At 25.9% G+C, this 18,938-nt stretch overlaps 1 protein-coding gene across 1 annotated transcript in view; it reads left to right on the top strand.

The window, feature by feature from the left end:
• The window catches only part of LOC117181943 (zinc finger protein 33A-like), a 46,362-nt gene that overhangs the window by 4,330 nt on the left and 23,094 nt on the right, over positions 1-18,938 (top strand). Inside the window, exons 4-5 of the mRNA XM_033374970.1 lie at positions 9,165-10,608; positions 13,497-13,656. Of these exons, the coding sequence (XP_033230861.1) occupies positions 9,165-10,608; positions 13,497-13,656 (1,604 nt within the window). The remainder of the gene's footprint in view (positions 1-9,164; positions 10,609-13,496; positions 13,657-18,938) is intronic.

Raw genomic sequence — 18,938 nt, forward strand, 5'->3', positions numbered from 1 at the left:
TTGAAAATCGTTCTTTTTTGGATTAAAAATTAATCTTTTTTTCTTGAGAATTTAACTATTTTGTTAAAAATTTGTTTTTTTTCTGATTGAAGATTTATCATGCTGATTGGAAAATTTAAATGCTTTGTTTGAAATTAATTTTTTGTTGAAAATTTTAAAATTTATCAATACAAATATATTGTCAATAATTTTTTTTTTTAATTTACAATTTTAATTGAAAATTATTCTTTTCTTGTTGAAAATTCAAATATTTGAGTAAAAATGCATTTGTTTTATTGAAAATCGTTCTTTTTTGGATTAAAAATTAATCTTTTTTTCTTGAGAATTTAACTATTTTGTTAAAAATTTGTTTTTTTCTGATTGAAGATTTATCATGTTGATTGGAAAATTGAAATGCTTGTTTGAAATTAATTTTTTGTTGTAAAATTCATATTTTTGTGTTTGAAAATCGAACTGCTTTGTAGAAAATTTCTCTTTTGGCTTAAAAATTTCAAATTTTGGTAGAAAGTTAAACTATTCGGTTGAAAATTAAATTTTTTGTTAAAAATTCATTTTTTTTTTGTTTTCAAATTAATTATTTTTGTTTGAAATTTTTTTTATTGTCGGAACTTTAATGTTTGTCGTAGAAAATTCATGTTTTTGAATGAAGGTTTGACTATTTAGTTAAAAATTTGCCTTTTCCTTGAATTAAACTTTTTTTTTTTAAATTTCTAGTTACTGTATTTTTTACTGAAAATTTTACTATTTGATCGTAAATTCTGATATTTTGTTGAAAATTCATCTTTTGGTAGAATTTTTTTATTAAAAATTCAACAATTTGTCAAGAAATTATAATTATTTTTTTGGAAATTTGACTATTTTCTTACAGTCATCTTCTCTCATAAAAAATTCAACTGTTTTGTTAAATATTCTTTCATTTGAATTTAAAATAAATCTTTTGTGTCACAAAATTCTCCCTTCTTTGTTGAAAATCAGCCTTTTTCTTGAAAATTCGACTATCTTTATAAAAATTTTTCTTTTTGGTCTGAAAAATTTAACTATTTGTTGAAAAGTTTAACTATTTTATGGTTAATGCAACTTTTGATAAAAAATAATTTTTATTATAGAAAATTTTGTTATTTTGGATTGAAAAAAAAAAATCTTTTATGGTAGAAAATTCTTCTTTTTTAGTTCAAATATAACAATTTTTTCTTAATTCAAATGTCTTTGAAAAAATAAATCTATTTGATTGAAAATCTAACTGTTTGATTAAAATTATTGTTTGTTTGTTTAAAATTCGTCATTTTTGTTTGAAAATTCATATTTTCGGGATGAAAATAGAACGAAATATTTAGGTATACTTTGTAATTTTTAATTATTTTTAAACCTCATAAAAACTTTTAAACTTTCAAAAAATGTTTTGAAATATTTAAATTTTATTCATAAATTTTGCAAAATTATATTTCTGGCCTTCAAATTTTCGAGATGGTTTTTTTTGGCAGTTTTTTAAAGATTATAAAATTTATTGAAAGATTTTCTCGATTTAAATAGAATCTTACAATTATTTCTACGAAATAAGAAAGTATTTAACATTATTTTTTAATCCTTCGAAACCTTCTAAATATTTTCTTGATTTTTTTCTACAATTTTGTAATCCTGCAAATTAAGAAATTTTGTTTGAAAATATTTTACTATCTTTGTTAAAATTTTATGAAATTACTTGAAACACTTTTAAATCTTTTTCAATATTCTCTTAAAATTAATTTTTCAAAATAAAATTCAAATTAAGTTGTTAAATTTTCGACTAAAAAGTAACAATTTTAACTAAAAAATGAATGTCATTATCAATTAAATAAAAGTTTTTAATAAAAAAAGAAACGAATTTTCAAAAAAATAGTTAAATTTTCAACCAAAGACGTGAGTTTTCGACTAAAACGTTGAATCTTAAAAAAGAAAATAGACCATTTTTTACAAAGACTTCAATTTTCAACTCCAAAAACCCTAAATTTGCAGCGAAAAAGTTGAAAATTCACAAAAAAAAAAGAGTTTTTGATCAAGAAAATTAATTTTTTACAGCAAAAAAAATACGAATTTTAAATAAAATAGATAAGTTTTTATAAATACTTCAATTTTCAACAACAACAAAAACTAAATTTTCAACGAAAAATGAATTTTTAACGAAGTTTAAATTAAGAATTTTAAATTAAGTAGTTATATTTTCGATTAAAAAATATCAATTTTAATGAAAAAATTTAAGTTATTTTGACAGTTGAAATCTTTTAAAATTTTGGAAAAGCTTATTTTTCGAGATAATTCAAAATTTACATTTTCTTAAAAATTTATATTTAAAAATTTTTAAAATTCATATATTACATTGTTTATTGTTTATTTTTTTAGTTGCAAATTTACATTTTAAATCGAAAATTGATCTTTTAGTTAAAAATTCAACTATCTGGTTATAAATTTAAGTATTTTGTTAAAAATTCTACTTTTTTTTATAGGAAAGAAAATCTGATAGAAAATTGGCCTTTACTAATGAAAAATCCAACTTTTTAGTTGTGAATTGAACTATTTGGTTAAAATTTCATTTTTTCGTTTAAAAATTCAAATGTTTTACAGAAATAAAAAATTGGATTTTTTGGACGAAAATCCAAAAACGGCGCTAAATTAAAGGAAATCCTTTAGAAATTTTTTGCCGGATCTTTCCGAGATGTGCATCTGATTCTTTCCTCAAATTTCGGATAAAAAAATCAATTAAAAATTTTAAACAAAAATAATGTAAATTCAGGGTGGCCTCAGATCAGAAAAAGTCCGAGAATTTCTGTAAGAAGCACTTTAAGTGACTGTCACGAATAATACATTTCAAATGGTTTTATTCCAATTATAAAAGATTCAATAATAAAATTTTGCGGCCACATTCTTCATTTCATTTATAATTATTTTTTAGAATTTTTTCAAAAATTCAAAAATATCCAATTTAAAAAGCCGGGTGTAATCTAAAGCGGATAAATTTCAGGTATTTTTTTTTTTTTTAATTCCAACATTTGTGAAAGTAATTTTTTCACAAATACAATTTTTAATTAAAATTATGAGTTTTGATCTGAACAGACTAAATTTTTTACTAAAATTGAAATAAAGAAGAATTTTCTACAAAAATGCATGAATTTTGAACCGAAAATTAATATTTAGCATTCTTAAAATTAGATTTTTAATTTTTCTATAATAGATTTAAATAAGTACTTTAATTTTTAAACAAATTGATTCATTTTCTATCAAATTGTTGAATTTTCAAACCAACAGAGAAATATTCTACAAAGCAGTTCAATTTTTAACAACAAAATTAATTGATAATTAAATTGTTGAATTCTTAACGAAAAAAATTTAATTTATAAACTGAGAGTCGAATTTTTAAGAAAAAGATTTAATTTTCAATCAAGGAGATTTATTATCTACCGAAAAGACGAATTTACAACAAAAGAGTTGAATTTTGAACTAGAAAATATCAATTTTCTATTAAAAATAGTCAAATTTTCAAATAAAGAGATGAGTTTTTGATTAAAATGATGAATCTTACAAAGAAAATTTGTTTTTAACAAAAGAGTTCAATATTAAACAAAATAGTGGAATTTTTAACCAAAAAGATAATTTTTTGAACTAGAAGATTAATTTTTTATATTTAAAAAAGACGAATTTCCTATAAAATGTATGAAATTTCAAATAAATTATTTAATTTCGAACTAAAAGATCAATTTTTTACCAAAAATGGAATGATTAAATTTACAGTTGAACAAATTAATTGTCAACCCGAGAGATCAATATTTAATCTTAAAAAAATTAATTTTTAACCAATAAGTTCAAATTTAAACCACGTAGTTGAAAATACAACTAAAAAATATAAATTTTTAACCAAAGATGAAATTGTTGAATTTGCAAAGCAAAATCTTAATTTTTATACAAAATAGAAGGAATTTTTAATTTAAATTATAAATTAAAAAAATATATATTTAATTGAAAAAATAAGAAAGTTGTTGAACTTTCAACAAAAGTTATTTTTGAACCAAATAGTTTAATTTTCAACAAAAAAAAGTTATTTTTTAAACAAATAGTTGAAATTTTCTACCAAATAGTTTAATTTTAAACAAAAAAATGATAACTTTTGGTCAAAATTATTAAATTTTCGAGGGAAAAAAAAAGTTTTAAACCAAAACAGATAAATTTTCAATTAAAAAATAGAATAGACAATTTTTTAAATAACCGATTTCAGTTCTCTTAATTGGGAATTAAATCTATAGATCCTAATAAGAAAATTATAATATTTAAGGTTGAAATTAAATTTTTTTGGGTTAAAAATTCCATTATTTTATTGAAAATTTTGGCTTTTTGGATCAAAAATTAATCCTTTTAGATTGAAAACTTTTTTTTAATTAATTTTTTTTTAATTTGTGCATGTTTGATTTCAACAGTTTTTGAATGATTAGTTGAATTTTTATGTTTTTCAATTATGTTATTATTTAGCTTACAATGTGTAATTCAAAATTTGTTTACTTTAAAAATTTTCCATTTAAAATTTTTATTTCTAAGCTTACATTTTTAATTTAAAGAATTTTTTAATGATTTCTTAGACTTTAATAAATAAAAAATAAAAGCCTTTGTTATTAAAAATTTTGGATAGAAAACATTTTTATTTAATGGATAAATAGATTTTTTTAATTTAAAAAAATGTGAAGGTATGATTAAAAGTTTATAAACTATTTTCAACTTAGAAATAACTTTATATTAATATATTCTTAATTAAAGGATTTTATTAATAAACATTTGTAGAAAAAATCTGACTAATATTAAGAGATATTTAGGAGTTTTAAAAAGATAAAAAATTATCATGCAAATTTTAGAAAGTTTTTTTTAAATATTCTAGAATCTTTTTTGAAAATTTGGTTTAAATCTTTGAAAAACTTTTCAAATATTCTTTTAAAATAATTTTTCAAAATGAAAAATGATTTTGAATTTTCTTAGGAATTTTAGGAAAATTTCGTCTACAAATAATAAATGTTAAACTGTTATTTATACATTCAAATTTTAAAGAAATTTTCTAAAATTTGCAGGATTTTTTGAAAATGGTAGAAAAATTTCAATTTATTTTGACAGATATTTAGAATTTCTGAAAAAAAAATCCGAAATAATTTTTAATTTAAAACAAATTTTAGATTTCTCAAGATTTTGAAATAAAATTTTGAAGATTTCCAAGGATGTTTAAACTATTTATAAAAGAAAATAAAATTCAATAAAATTTTTTCCAATTTTTCAATATTTAATGTTTCTAGCTTAAAATTCCTTAAAATTATATAATTTTGCAAATTTTAAAGTTTATTGATTGATTTTTTAATGCGGAGCATTGAAAATGATAACGTGAATTTATATTTTTTTATATTGCAAAATGTTAGTACCTTCCATTTTATACGCGTAAATTATTGAGCATTTTAATACATTTTTTAATTAAAAACTTGTAAATTTAAATTTTAAAAGTTCAAAATTTAACAGTTCCACTTTGAAATTACTTTGAAAATTAATCTTCTTTGGTTAGAAACTATACTTTTTTCATAAAAATTCTTCTTTTTTTGTTTAAAGTGAACTTTTGTGTTGAAAGTTCGTATTTTCGGGTTGAAAATTCAACTTTTTTTCACAGAAAATTAGTATTTTAGTTTGAAATTTCAACAATTTAGATGATCTTTTTTCTTTCTTGAACTGTTTTTTGTTGTTTAAAATTAAAATTCGTTTTGGTTGAAGTGTCTACTCTTAAATTATTTGTTGAAAATTCATAATTTTACACGAAAATTCCTTTTTTTTTGTGTTTAAATTTAATTATCTTACTGAAAAATTAACTTTTTCATTTATGGTTAAAAATGCATGTGTTTTGTTGAAAATTCGTCTTTTTTTTTTTTAAATTGGACTTTTTGATTTTAAAATTCATATAGTTTTGTAGAAATTTTTTGATATAAATATCAACTTACATTTTTTGTTGAGAATTCATATTTGTAATTTGAAAATTTAACTATTTTGTTGAAAATACAATAATTTTGATATATGAAATAAATAAATTTCTTGGTAATTTATTGTCTTTTTTTGTTTGTTAAAAAGTAATCTTTTTTGGTCAAAAACTCGTTATTCGGATTAAAAATTTATTTTTAATGGAAAAAATCATATTTTTAATAATTTATTAGATAATTTTTAACTTTTAATTTAATCTCGCAAGAGTATCAAAAAATTAGAAATGTTTCTCAATTCCTATTATATTTTCTATGACTTTTTCTTATTAAAAGTTACCACTTTTTATGGATAAAATAAAAATAAAAGTTAAATCTTCTCTTCAAATTTAAGACTTATTATTAAATCGAATAACAATAATTCTTCATTTGTAAAAGTAGCTTTATATTTTTGTATTTAACTATTTGATTGAAAATTCGTTGTTTTGTTTTTTGTTTGAAATTAATTTTGAAACTGATAATTAATCTATTTTATTTTTGGTTGGACATTGATCGTTTTTAGTTGAAAATACAAGAATTTTGTTAAAAATTTGTTTATTTTAGTAAAAAAATTAATATTCTGGTCTGAAAATTCGTATTTTTTTCTTTAAAACTCAACAGTTTGTTTCCAATATTTTTCTCTTTCGTGAATTTATCTTTTTGGGGGGTGAAAATTTAATTACTTGATTAAAAGATGTACTCTTGTTTCCAAAATGAATTTTTTTGTTTGAAAAATCGTCATTTTAATTGAAAATTAATCTTTTTGTTTAAAAATTCAACTTTTTTGTTAAAAATTTAACCATTTTATCTTCTTTTGTAGAAAATTAATTTATTGATTTGAAAATTTATCTTATTGGTTGAAAATAAAACTACTTGTTTTGGTTGAATTTTTTTGTTTGAAAATTAATTGTTTAATCTAAAAAAACTTACTGTTTCATTTTTCGTTGAGAACTAATATTTTTGGTTCAAAAATTCAACTATTTGGTCAAAGTTCTTCTTTTTACTGTTGAAAATATAAATATTGTTTAAGAATGCATGTTTTTTTATTGAAAAAATACGTCTTTTGTGGTAGAAAATTGATCCTTTTGTTTAATAATTCACCTGCCTTGTTGAAAATGTAATAGTTTTACCTGAAAAATTTTGGAACTTGAAGCACTTTAAAATGATTTTAATATATTATCCACAACAATTTGACCAAAATTTCAATTATTTTTTAAATTCATGTACTTTGAAAATCAAATTTAAGAAATGATGAATTATTTTTTCAGTATTATTTACTTATTTAATTAATAGATTATGTTAATATATTTAAGAATATTTTGTGATATAATTTTCAGTTCAAAAATTTGCAATTTCAGATTTTAATTTCTAAGCCTAAATTTTAATTTAAAGAATTTTAAAATGCAGTTTTATAGGGTTGAATTAAAAATTAGAAGCATTTTCAATCGAAGGTTTTGAACAAAAACATTTTTAGTTTATCAACTGTAAATATAAATAAATAATTTTGAAAGTTAAACTGTACTTTGAAGATGAAAATATGGATAATATTTTATTTTAAAATACGATTTTGAATCTGCTTGAAATTTAAGAATTTCCAGATTTTTACGGTAAAAATTAAACTGTTTCAATTTGGAAAGTCTTATCAGTTAAACAAATGTAATCGTCCGATTGAAACTTTACCAACTATTTTTAAATCTAAAATAACTTTAAAATAATATATTTACAGTTACAGGATTTATTAAATTTCAAATATTGTTTTGGTCTCAAATATTCCATTTTAAAACCATTCAATGCGGGATGTTTTAATTAAGAAAAAAAAACAGTTATTTAATATTCAGAAACATCTAACTGTTCATTTAAAATTAGTAACTCAAGTTTAATATTTTAAAAAAATCCCCCAGAAGAATGGAAAATATTTCTTTATGATTCCTAGGAAAATTGAAAATGATTTTTTTATTTAAAAAAAAAATTATTTTATAGGGATATTTGAAAAGATTTAGAAAGATTTTCAGAATTAAGAAAAATCAAATTGGAAGATTTAAGGGAAATTTTTTTTATTTAGGTTCTGAAAAAATTACAAATAATAAAAAGTTTTAAAAATGTAAATCAACATGTCGATTTTTCAAGATTTTGAAAGGTTTTTATACTATATATAACTTAAAATTGCTAACAGTTATATAATTTTGAAATTTTCTTAATTAATTGATTGATTCTTGAATTTAGAGGTGAACCTGAATCTTGGAACGCTTCAATTGATCAAAGTTTAAAATATTTTATTTTACAGTTTAACTGCATTCAATTGAAAATTGTTCAGTTGAAAAGAGTCCTTTAATTGGCAGCTCAGTTTTTATTAATTGAAATGGAAAAATTTTAGCTGCTGATTTCGAATTTTTTAATTTCATTGGCCGTGACAAATATTTTGCGGACCTGGATATGACCGCGAATTTTTTTTCAGGATTTAAAATTAAAGAAATTTAAATGAGATTAAAATCAAAATTTAAAATTCTATTTAACGTCCAATAATTAAAATAATATGCAGAATTTCTGAAAACAAAACCGAGATTCCAACTAATTTCTTTTTTGGACAAAAATGAAAGAGGAAAGAAAAAGATAGCACAAAATTATTAACTTTTTTCAGATTTCAATGAGAACATTTTATGTTGATTGTCAAAATTTGGTCCTTGGATTCTTGGTTTTATTTTCAGGAATTCTGCACATTAATTCCAAAATTTAAGTAGACATCCTGAAAAGTCAACTGTTTTCGAAAATATTCGACTTCCTGCACGGGGAGTAATTTCAAGAGGTTAATTCACGGAAGGCCGTCATTTTAGAGCTACAACTTTTGCGTGCCTTACAGTCTCAGTCTTTATGGTCCAAAAGCATGACATTCGAGAACCATTGCTTTAAAAGCAAGGGTTCCGATATCTTATTTCTCGCGCCAAAGCGTGACAAAATCAAGGAGCATTGTCGTGAATTAATCTCGCGAAATTTCTCTCCGTTGAACTTGAAACCTAGAAGAAATACCCCCCAAAGAAAACCCCCTGTCCAATTCTTTTTGTGGCCTATCTATGTCCAAGTTCCTGACCCAACTTTCGAGAGAGAAAAAAAAAGAGAAGAAGAATCCTTTGAATTGGGTTGAAGTAAAAAGGTATTGGTATTCCTCAGAGACGGAGGGGCCAACGACAGCAGCGGCTAGCCAGACGAACAGTTCGATCACCACCCTAACGAACATGTGTACCACTCCCGGCAATCCAGGTGCTGGGTTCGGGTACGCCTGGTCGTTCGGTGGGCCTGGCACCGAGACTCGCGAGAACACGCAGAGCGACCTGACGTCAAACATCAGCTATGCAGTCAACAACAACCAGGACCAGGGATCCAGTCAGAAGATCCAGGTGGACATCAAGCCCGCGAAGGTCGCGAACAGCGCCCACCGTCGACCCATGTTCGCGATGAACGAGAGTTGTCAGCAGACGCCGACGACCCACCATGGCCACACAGGAGCACACAATCAAACGCACGGTACGCACGTGCGAACCAAAAAGCATCACGACGTATTTTCCTTAACCTGCGATAAGGGCGGCTGCAATTGCGACGCCGCCCATCCCACGCCCCCACCTTCTCTATTTCCAAATACTTTAGTTTTTACCACAGCAGACAAGCACGCGATGAGCAAGCACTTCATGACTCCTCTCGGACCGCTCCAGCTGACCGCGGAAGAGTGCAATGAGATCCTGATGAAGAGGGCAGCGGCCGCCTCGAATCAGGCCAATGCCAACAATGTCGCGGCCAGTCAGACCGACACCTCGAGCCACTTTGGCCACGTGCTCACCCACGTAAACACAACCCAGATTGAGACGAAAGCCAAGGCGCAACAGGACATGGGAAGTCAGGTGCGCGTTCCCAAGGAGCGGCCCTACTCCTGTTCCGAGTGCGGCAAGTCGTTTCTCCTCAAGCATCATTTGACAACGCACGCGCGGGTCCACACTGGCGAGAGGCCGCACATTTGTGTCCACTGTGGCAAAAGTTTCGCGCACAAACACTGTCTACACACTCATCTGCTTCTGCATAGTGCCGAGCGACCATATCAGTGCCGCGAATGTAAAAAGTCCTTCACACTGAAGCATCATTTAGTGACACACACTCGTGTTCATACGAGGGAGAGGCCGTTTGTATGTCAGGAGTGCGGCCGAGCATTTCCTCTCAAGCGCCATCTAGTGACCCATAGCAAATTCCATTCCGGCGAGCGGCCCTTTGTCTGCGAGGAGTGCGGCGAGTCGTTCTCGCAAAAGGACCATCTGACGATGCACTCGCGCTTCCACGGCAGTCTACATCCATTTGTTTGCCACGACTGCGGCGCCACCTTCCAGAGAAAGTTTGAGCTGGTCAATCATGGCCGACTTCATGGCCGAGTGCCGCACTCTTGTAATGTTTGTGGCAAGGAGTTCTTGCAGAAGAGAACACTGCTGGCCCATATGCGACTGCACACTGGGGAGACGCCTTTTGCCTGCACAGTGTGCGGAGAGGCTTTCCCGAGGAAGGCGGACCTAGTTGCACACTCCAAGATTCACAATAATAATACGGATACTGATGAGAAGTCACTCACTTGCAGGTAATATTCTTCATTTATTATTTATTTATTTATTTTATTGTTTATTTGTTAATTCTATACTGTGCGCAACAATTAACTGGGAATTTAAACATATGCGACATCATCGGTCCATAAACAAACTAAACCTGTATGGCCGAAATACACCTCTGATTTGATAATTACTTTCTTCAAATATGGAATTTTCTATCTTAAAATTCCAACCTTATTGACTTTGAGAAGATTCTATAGCTGTAGTGGTTCGTGTCCTTGCTAAACTTCTAGAACATTCTAGATGACGTTACAGAATAATTTTGCGCAATTGTGAGAGGTAAATTTGCGTAAACAGTTTCAAGGTTATTTCGTAATTGAGAGAAAAAAATAACGTTGAAACTTTTTTTCGCAAATTGCTGTCCCGAAATTGTGAAATATTGTTTTCAATTTGCCTAAACTCTGATTTGAGGTTGTTGATTCTTTGGGAGGACAAAAAACCTTCAAGCTTTTTATGCAAATTTATCTCTCACAATTGTGCAATATTATTATATGATAAAATCGAGATTGTTCTAGAAGATTAGCACGGGCATGAACCACTACAGCTATAGAATCTTCTCGATGTCGATAAGGTAGGAATCTTTTAATTTAAATGTTTTTCAGTACGATCAGTTTTTTCTTTCGCAGTTATGAATTTGACAAATATAACTTTATTGTCTACGGAAGGAACGTTTCAAAGTACAAGTTTCCCAGGTTTTCTAGTTTTTTATAACCATTCATCTTTTTAGTTGAAAATTGAACAATTTTGGTGAAAATTCGGTGTTTTTTTCGTTGAAAATTATTTGACTGAAATTTAAACTTTAATTTTTTGTCAAACAATAGTCTTTTTTTATTTGAAAATCAACTATTATGGCTTAAAACTGTATTTTTTAGATGAAAAATTATTTCTACAGTTGAGCATTTAATTAATTTTTTGATAATTTGTTTTTTCTTCCTTAAAAATTTATTTATTTTTGTTAAAAATTCATTTCTTTGGTTAAAAATGTAACTATTTGTTAAGATTTTTTTTCTTTTTATTAAAAATTAATTTCTTATTTGAAAATTAAACCATTCCAGTTTTAGTTTAAAATTAATATCTTTTTCGGATGAAAATTGATTTATTTTGGTTAAAGATTCATTTCTTCAATTAAAAGTTTAACTATTTTCTTCAAAATTAATTTTTTTATTAAAAATGAATCTTTGAACCAAGAACTGCAGTTTTAAGTTAATAAACTTTTTTTAGCTGAAAATTCGACTTTTTGGTAGAAAATTAATCTTCTTGTTAGAAAATTCACCTTTTTGTTTAAAAATTCATTAGTTTTAGGCCAATATTTAACTATTCTATTTATAGTTAAAAATGAATTTTTTTTGGTTGTAATAACATTTTTTTCGTTGAAAATTGAACTATTTTAGTTAAAAAAGCAAAAAATTTCGTTTGAAATTGATTTTTTGAACTAGAAATGTAACTATCATTTTTGTATGAAAATTTGTCTTTTTTTTGGCAGAAAATTAATTTTTTCCCACCTTTTTAGCTGAAAAATCATTTGCTTCATTGAAAACTTAAATATTTTCTTAAAACTTGTTTTTTGTTGAAAATTATTTTTTTTTTAAATTGAAAATGTAACTGTGTTGTTAAAAATTTAATTTTTTATCTCAAAATTGAAGTATACCATGTTTGGTTACAAATTTTGTTTTTCAGTTGACAATTTAACTCATTTCTTCAAAATTCGTTTTTTCTTTCTTGAAAATTCATCTTTTTTATTAGTTTTGATTGAATATTTACCCATACCATTTTTGGTTAAAAATTTGTCTGGCAGAAAATTAATTTTTTTTTCTAATTAAAATTCGTCTTCTTGTTACAAAATTATTTGTTCAAAGATTCATCTTTTTGACTAAAAATTCAGTTTGGTTGAAAATTTAAATATTTGGGTAAAACTTTCTTTTTATTTTTTGGTTGAAAGTTAATTTTTTATTAAAAATTTAACAGCTGAAAATTCAAAATTTTATATGAATATTTAAGTGTACGATTTTCGATGGGAAATTAATTTTTTTTTAAATGAAAATTTTTTTAATAGAAAATATTTTGTGTTCAATTCTAGTAGAAAGTTCATCTTTTTGCTGGAAAATTAAACTTTCATGTTTAATGCATGTTATGAAAACACGTAGTTTAAAATGTTCTTTCAGTAGGCAATAATGTTGTTTTTGTAAATCAGAACTTCCATCAGATAGTTTTAAAATATTAAACAGCTTTAACTGCGATGTGAAAATTCGACTTCGAGAACATTCTGCAGCTTAAGTGGTTCGTGTCTTTGCTAAGTTTCTATAAAATGTTCTCGAAGTCGCTAAGGTAGGTCGAAAATATATAGTTCTAATCAGGAGAGTTAAAACTATTCACGTTCTACGTAGAAGTGTATTTTACTTTAAAACTAATGTTATCCCTTTTTCTCGAAATAAAAATAAATTTGCGTAAACAGATTCAAGGTTATTTATTGTCTCAGTTAAGAAATAGCCTTGAAGCTGCTTACGTAAATAGAAAACAGAATAAGATTTTGCAATTGTGAGAGAAAAAATTTGCGTAAACAGCTTCAAGGTTATTTACTTTATCAGTTAAGAAATAACCTTGAAGCTGTTTACGCAAATTCCTTTCTCACAATTGCGAAACATTGTCTTTTCTATTTGCGTGAACAGCTTCAAGGTGGTTGTTTCTTATTTGAGATAATCAATAACCTTGAAGCTGTTTACGCAAATTTATTTTTCACAATTACGCAATATTATTTGAGTTATTTCCTATTTTCGAGAGAATATTAAACCCTCTTTGCAGAGCTGTTCTCTCTGATCTGAAGTGTTATTATCTGTTTAACGAGGTCAAAAAAAAATTGCAGGGAATGCGGTTTGGGGTTCCAGAATCGGGAAGCTCTAACGTTGCATTTAAGGTTACATTCTGGGGACAGGACGCTAGTAACGGATCTCTGTGGTCTAGCAGCGGCCTTCCAGCAGTCTCCAGGACACTTCCTTACTCCCAATACCTCCGGGACTCACCAGGTAAGTTTTTCCAAAAATAAAGCTTCAAGGAAGACTTCGAACTGCTCTATTTTTTCACTTTTTACATAAGCCATAACATTTCTTTGAAAAAAGCGGTTATTTTTTTTTCTTTGCACCCGAAAGTGTCACTTTTATAGAAAAATTATGATTCCCAAATTTAAACTCTTTTAGTTTATTTGGTTTAATGTAATGTAATTTAATTTAAAACAAACATCTTTAGAGTTCGAACAAGATTTTGACATTTTTAAACAGTTTCAGGTTATTTTTAACGTTTTTCAAAGGAAATCGGTTATTTTAAACAAAAATCATTAAATTTTTAGAAATCAAGTGCCGAATAAATCAAAATCCTAAATGGCTTCATTCAAATTTAAAAAGAAATTTTTTTCTCTTTTTTTTCTCTTTTCTTTTTCTTATTTTATTTTTTTTTTCACACCAAAATTTTATAATTTTTAAACAGTCGAAGTTAATTTGTTGTTTTATAAGAAAATTTGCATTTTAAACAAAAATCATTATAATTTGAACAAAGTTTAGAATCTTCTAACAATTTTGGATTATTTTAGTGTTTTTTTTTTCAGAAATTGATATTCAAAAATTTTAATTTTAGATAATAGTAACCATTTTTCAACAACTTTTGGTTATGTTTAACGTGTTTCACCTTAATTTGGAATTTTAAAGCGAAAATTTGGTTAGAAATTGAAATTTTTATTAAAAATTCATTACGTTTCAAGGGAAATTTTTCTTTTTTAACAGTTTTAAGTTACGTTATTATTTTACGTCTAAAATGATTATTTTTAAATGAAAATAATTCTAATTTGAACTAAATTTTAATATTTAAACAATTTAGGGTTATGTTAATGTTTTTAAAATATTTTAAAACAAAAATCACTAAATTTAAATTTAATAATTTATTTATTTTTTTAATAAGCAATTATACAAGCTTGAATAATTTATCATTGCGTTTTGTTTTTAGTTGGAAATCGAAATTTTTGTTTAAAAATCATTATATTTTTCATAATTTTTTAAACAATTTTAGGTTTTTTTTTCACGTCGAAAATTGATATTTAAAAAATATTATTATTATTATTTGAACCAAATTTAGAATCTTTTAATAATTTTGGATTATGTTAGGGTTTTTCGTCTGAAATTGGTATTTTTAGTAAAAAAAAAAAAAAAGTTCAAAGAATATTTACCGTTTGCAACAACTTTAGGTTATGTTGGCGTGTTTCACCTCAATTTGGCCTTTTAAAACAAAAATCATTATATTTAAATCCAATAATTTATTTTATTTAAAATAATGAATCTTACAAGCTTGAATAATTTCGGATTTTGTTTTGTTATTAGTTAGAAAGTGAAATTTTTATTAAAAATTCATTACGTTTCAAGGGAAATTTTTATTTTTCAACAGTTTTAGGTTACGTTATTGTTTTACGTCTAAATTTATTATTTTTAAACGAAAATAATTCTAATTTGAACTAAATTTATAATATTTGAATAATTTAGGGTTATATTAGTATTTTCAGTGGGAAATTTATATTTTTAAATAAAAAAAAAAACATTTAAAAAAAAAGCTATTTTAGGTTATGTTTGTTTTACACTGAAATGAAGAATTTAATGATATTTTGACGTTTTTCATCGTAAATCGGTAATTTTAAACAAAAAACATTAGGCCTAAAAAAATATTTTCAATTTTATTTCTTGGTTATGTTGTATTATTGTTTTTCGTCGAAATTTGGTATTTTCAATAAGAAAATCGTAAAATTTGTCAGGTTATCATTATTTTTAAGATTATAATTCAGTCATCAAATTTACAATTTTTTCTGATGGCGGTTTGTACCGGAAATTAGTTATTTTAAGCAAAAATCAACGTTAGTTTTGTATGCTTTCTTGCTTGTTTAGAAGTACTACAAAAAATGTCAATAGTAATAAAAAAATTTTTTAAATGTAAAACAACATGTAGATTTTTCAAGATTTTGAAATAAAATTTCGAAGCATTTTATGGATTTTTAAACTATTAATAATAAAAATAATTTAACTTTTAATTTAAATTTTCTGTTTATAAAAAAATTTAACCTTATTTTTAATGTTTCTATCTTAAAATTGCTTAAAATTATATATTTTTATAAAATTTGTAATTCATTGGTTGATTCTTCAATTTAGAACATTAAAAATGAAAACTTGGATTTATATTTTTTTAACTGAATCTAAGTCTTTAAACTCTACAATTTATAAAAGTAAAAAAAATTGATTTTGTAGTTTAACTGCAATTAATTTATAATTGCAAATTATTGAGCTTTTGAATATATAATTATGAAGAGCTTTACATTTTCACCAATTATCATAAAAATCGACTTTGCCTTTCTCTTCTATTACTTTAAATAATAGGTGCCATAAAATACAAAAATTTTCTACTAATGATAATCTTATATTTTAATTAAAAATTTATTTTACTTATTAATTTTTGTTTATTGCGGTGGGCGTAGAAAAATAGGAAAGGGGCGTGGGAAATATGAATGACGCGTGGGAAATGTGAATGGCGCGGGGGAAATGTGAAAGGCGCGTGAGAAATATGGCGCAGTTTAAAGCGAATTCGTACAATTTAACTAATAAACCACTGTGTTTAATCTGTAACTCAAATTGTTGAATGTTAATCTATAAATAACACTTGAACACCTATTATTCTCATAAAAAAAGTCGATCAAGTTGAAGAGATATTGAGAAGATTTGAAAAAATTCAAAATTAATTTGAAATTTGATTATTCGTACCAAAATTTCTGTGCAAATAGCCCACGGCCTAATTTAAAACAAAATGTAGATTTTGGCAGATTTCGAAATAATTAAAATTTTAATTTGAACAGGGAATTGTCAATCTTTTACAAATTTATAGTTGGAACTGTAATTTATCCAGAATCATAATTATTCTGACTTGGAAACGGGAATTTTCAACTTTAAAAAAATTTCGAGTTGGTGTTGGAAATTGTCGAAAAGAAACAAAATTCTGGATTGGAACAGGAAATTTTTCCAAAAAATTCTAATACTGAGTTGAATCTGGGAATTTTTAAATTTTAACTACTTCTGAGTTGAAACTGAGATTTATCCAAAAGAATTATAATTTTTTCTTGGCACAGGGAATGTTTAAATTTAAATGATTTCCGAGCTGGTACAGGGAATTTTTTTAATAGAATGAATTCCAATTCTAAGTGGAAACGTGATATTTTCGAAAAAAAATAAATTTATGAATTGGAACAGGTAATTTTACAAAAAAAATCTAATTTTTACAATTAGTTGATCTAGAGAATGTTCGAAAAGAATTAAAATTCTGGATTTGAGCAGGAAATTTTTAATTTTTAACAAATTCTAAGCTGGAATTAGAATTCCAAATTGCTTAAAATGGTATAATTTTGAACAAACTGAATCTAAATCTTTGAACTTTATAATGGATAAAAGTTTATAATTTGTAATTTGGCATTTTAACTGCATTTAATTTAAAATAATTCAGTTGAAAAATGTTGGTAGCTTCAATTTTATACGAGTAAATTATTGAGCACTTGAATACAATTTTTAGATTTGATGTTCAATTTTTTTAATTTTATTGACAGTGAAAAATGTTTGCAAAACCGGGAAATGACCGTGAATTTTTTTCTTTGATTAAAACGGCTAAACCATTGTGATTCCCATTTACAAATGCACATTCTACTTTCAGGCTTAAAAAGTCGCCTGATTGTCTGTGTAAAAATATTATATAATTCTGAAGAGATATTCACCAATTATCATAAAAATTGTCCTTGCTTTTCTCGTTTATTGCTTTAGATAATAGATACTATGAAGTTCACAAATTTTCTGCCAATAATCTTATATTGCGATTTAAAAAGTCTTTAACTTGTTTATATTTGTTAATTACGGTGGGCGTGGAAAAATATAAAAAGGACGTGGGAAATGTGAAAGGGGCGTGGGAAATATCAAAGAGGCGTGGGAAATATTGAGCAGTTTCAAAGTGCTCATTGACTGTAAAAAATGTTTGCAAACCGGAATATGACCGTGAATTTTTTTTATTAAAACGGCTAAAGCACTGTGGTCTCCATTTACAAATGCGCATTCTCCCTTCAGGCTTGAAATGACGCCTAATTGCATGTGTAAAAATATTATATAATTCAGAAGTGATATTCACCAACTATCATAAAAATTGCCCTTGCTTTTCTCGTTTATTGCTTTAGATAATAGATACTATGAAGTTCACAAATTTTCTGCCAATAATCTTATATTGCGATTTAAAAAGTCTAACTTGTTTATATTTGTTAATTAAGGTGGGCGTGGAAAAATAGAAAAAGGGGCGTGGGAAATATGAAAGGGGCGTGGGAAATAAGAAAGGAGCGTGGGAAATATTGAGTAGTTTCAAACTGCTCATTGACTGTGAAAAATTTTTGCAAACTGGGAAATGACCGTAAATTTTTTTTCTTTGATTAAAACGGCTAAAGCACTGTGATCCCCGTTTACAAATGCGCATTCTCCCTTCAGGCTTGAAATGACGCCTAATTGCATGTGTAAAAATATTATATAATTCAGAAGTGATATTCACCAACTATCATAAAAATTGCCCTTGCTTTTCTCGTTTATTGCTTTAGATAATAGATACTATGAAGTTCACAAATTTTCTGCCAATAATCTTATATTTCGATTTAAAAAGTCTTTAACTTGTTTATATTTGTTAATTACGGTGGGCGTGGAAAAATAGAAAAAGGGGCGTGGGAAATATGAAGGGGGCGTGGGAAATAAGAAAGGAGCGTGGGAAATATTGAGTAGTTTCAAACTGCTCATTGACTGTGAAAAATTTTTGCAAACTGGGAAATGACCGTAAATTTTTTTTCTTTGATTAAAACGGCTAAAGCACTGTGATCCCCGTTTACAAATGCGCATTCTCCCTACAGGCTTGAAATGACGCCTAATTGTATGTGTAAAAATATTATATAATTCTGAAGAGATATTCACCAATTATCATAAAAATTGTCCTTGCTTTTCTCGTTTATTGCTTTAGATAATAGATACTATGAAGTTCACAAATTTTCTGCCAATAATCTTATATTGCGATTTAAAAAGTCTTTAACTTGTTTATATTTGTTAATTAAGGTGGGCGTGGAAAAATAGAAAAAGGGGCGTAGGAAATATGAAAGGGGCGTGGGAAATATGAAAGGAGCGTGGGAAATATTGAGTAGTTTCAAACTGCTCATTGACTGTGAAAAATTTTTGCAAACTGGGAAATGACCGTAAATTTTTTTTCTTTGATTAAA

This window comes from Belonocnema kinseyi, chromosome 10 (genome assembly GCF_010883055.1).
Source record: "Belonocnema kinseyi isolate 2016_QV_RU_SX_M_011 chromosome 10, B_treatae_v1, whole genome shotgun sequence".
Taxonomy (NCBI): Eukaryota; Metazoa; Arthropoda; class Insecta; order Hymenoptera; family Cynipidae; genus Belonocnema; species Belonocnema kinseyi.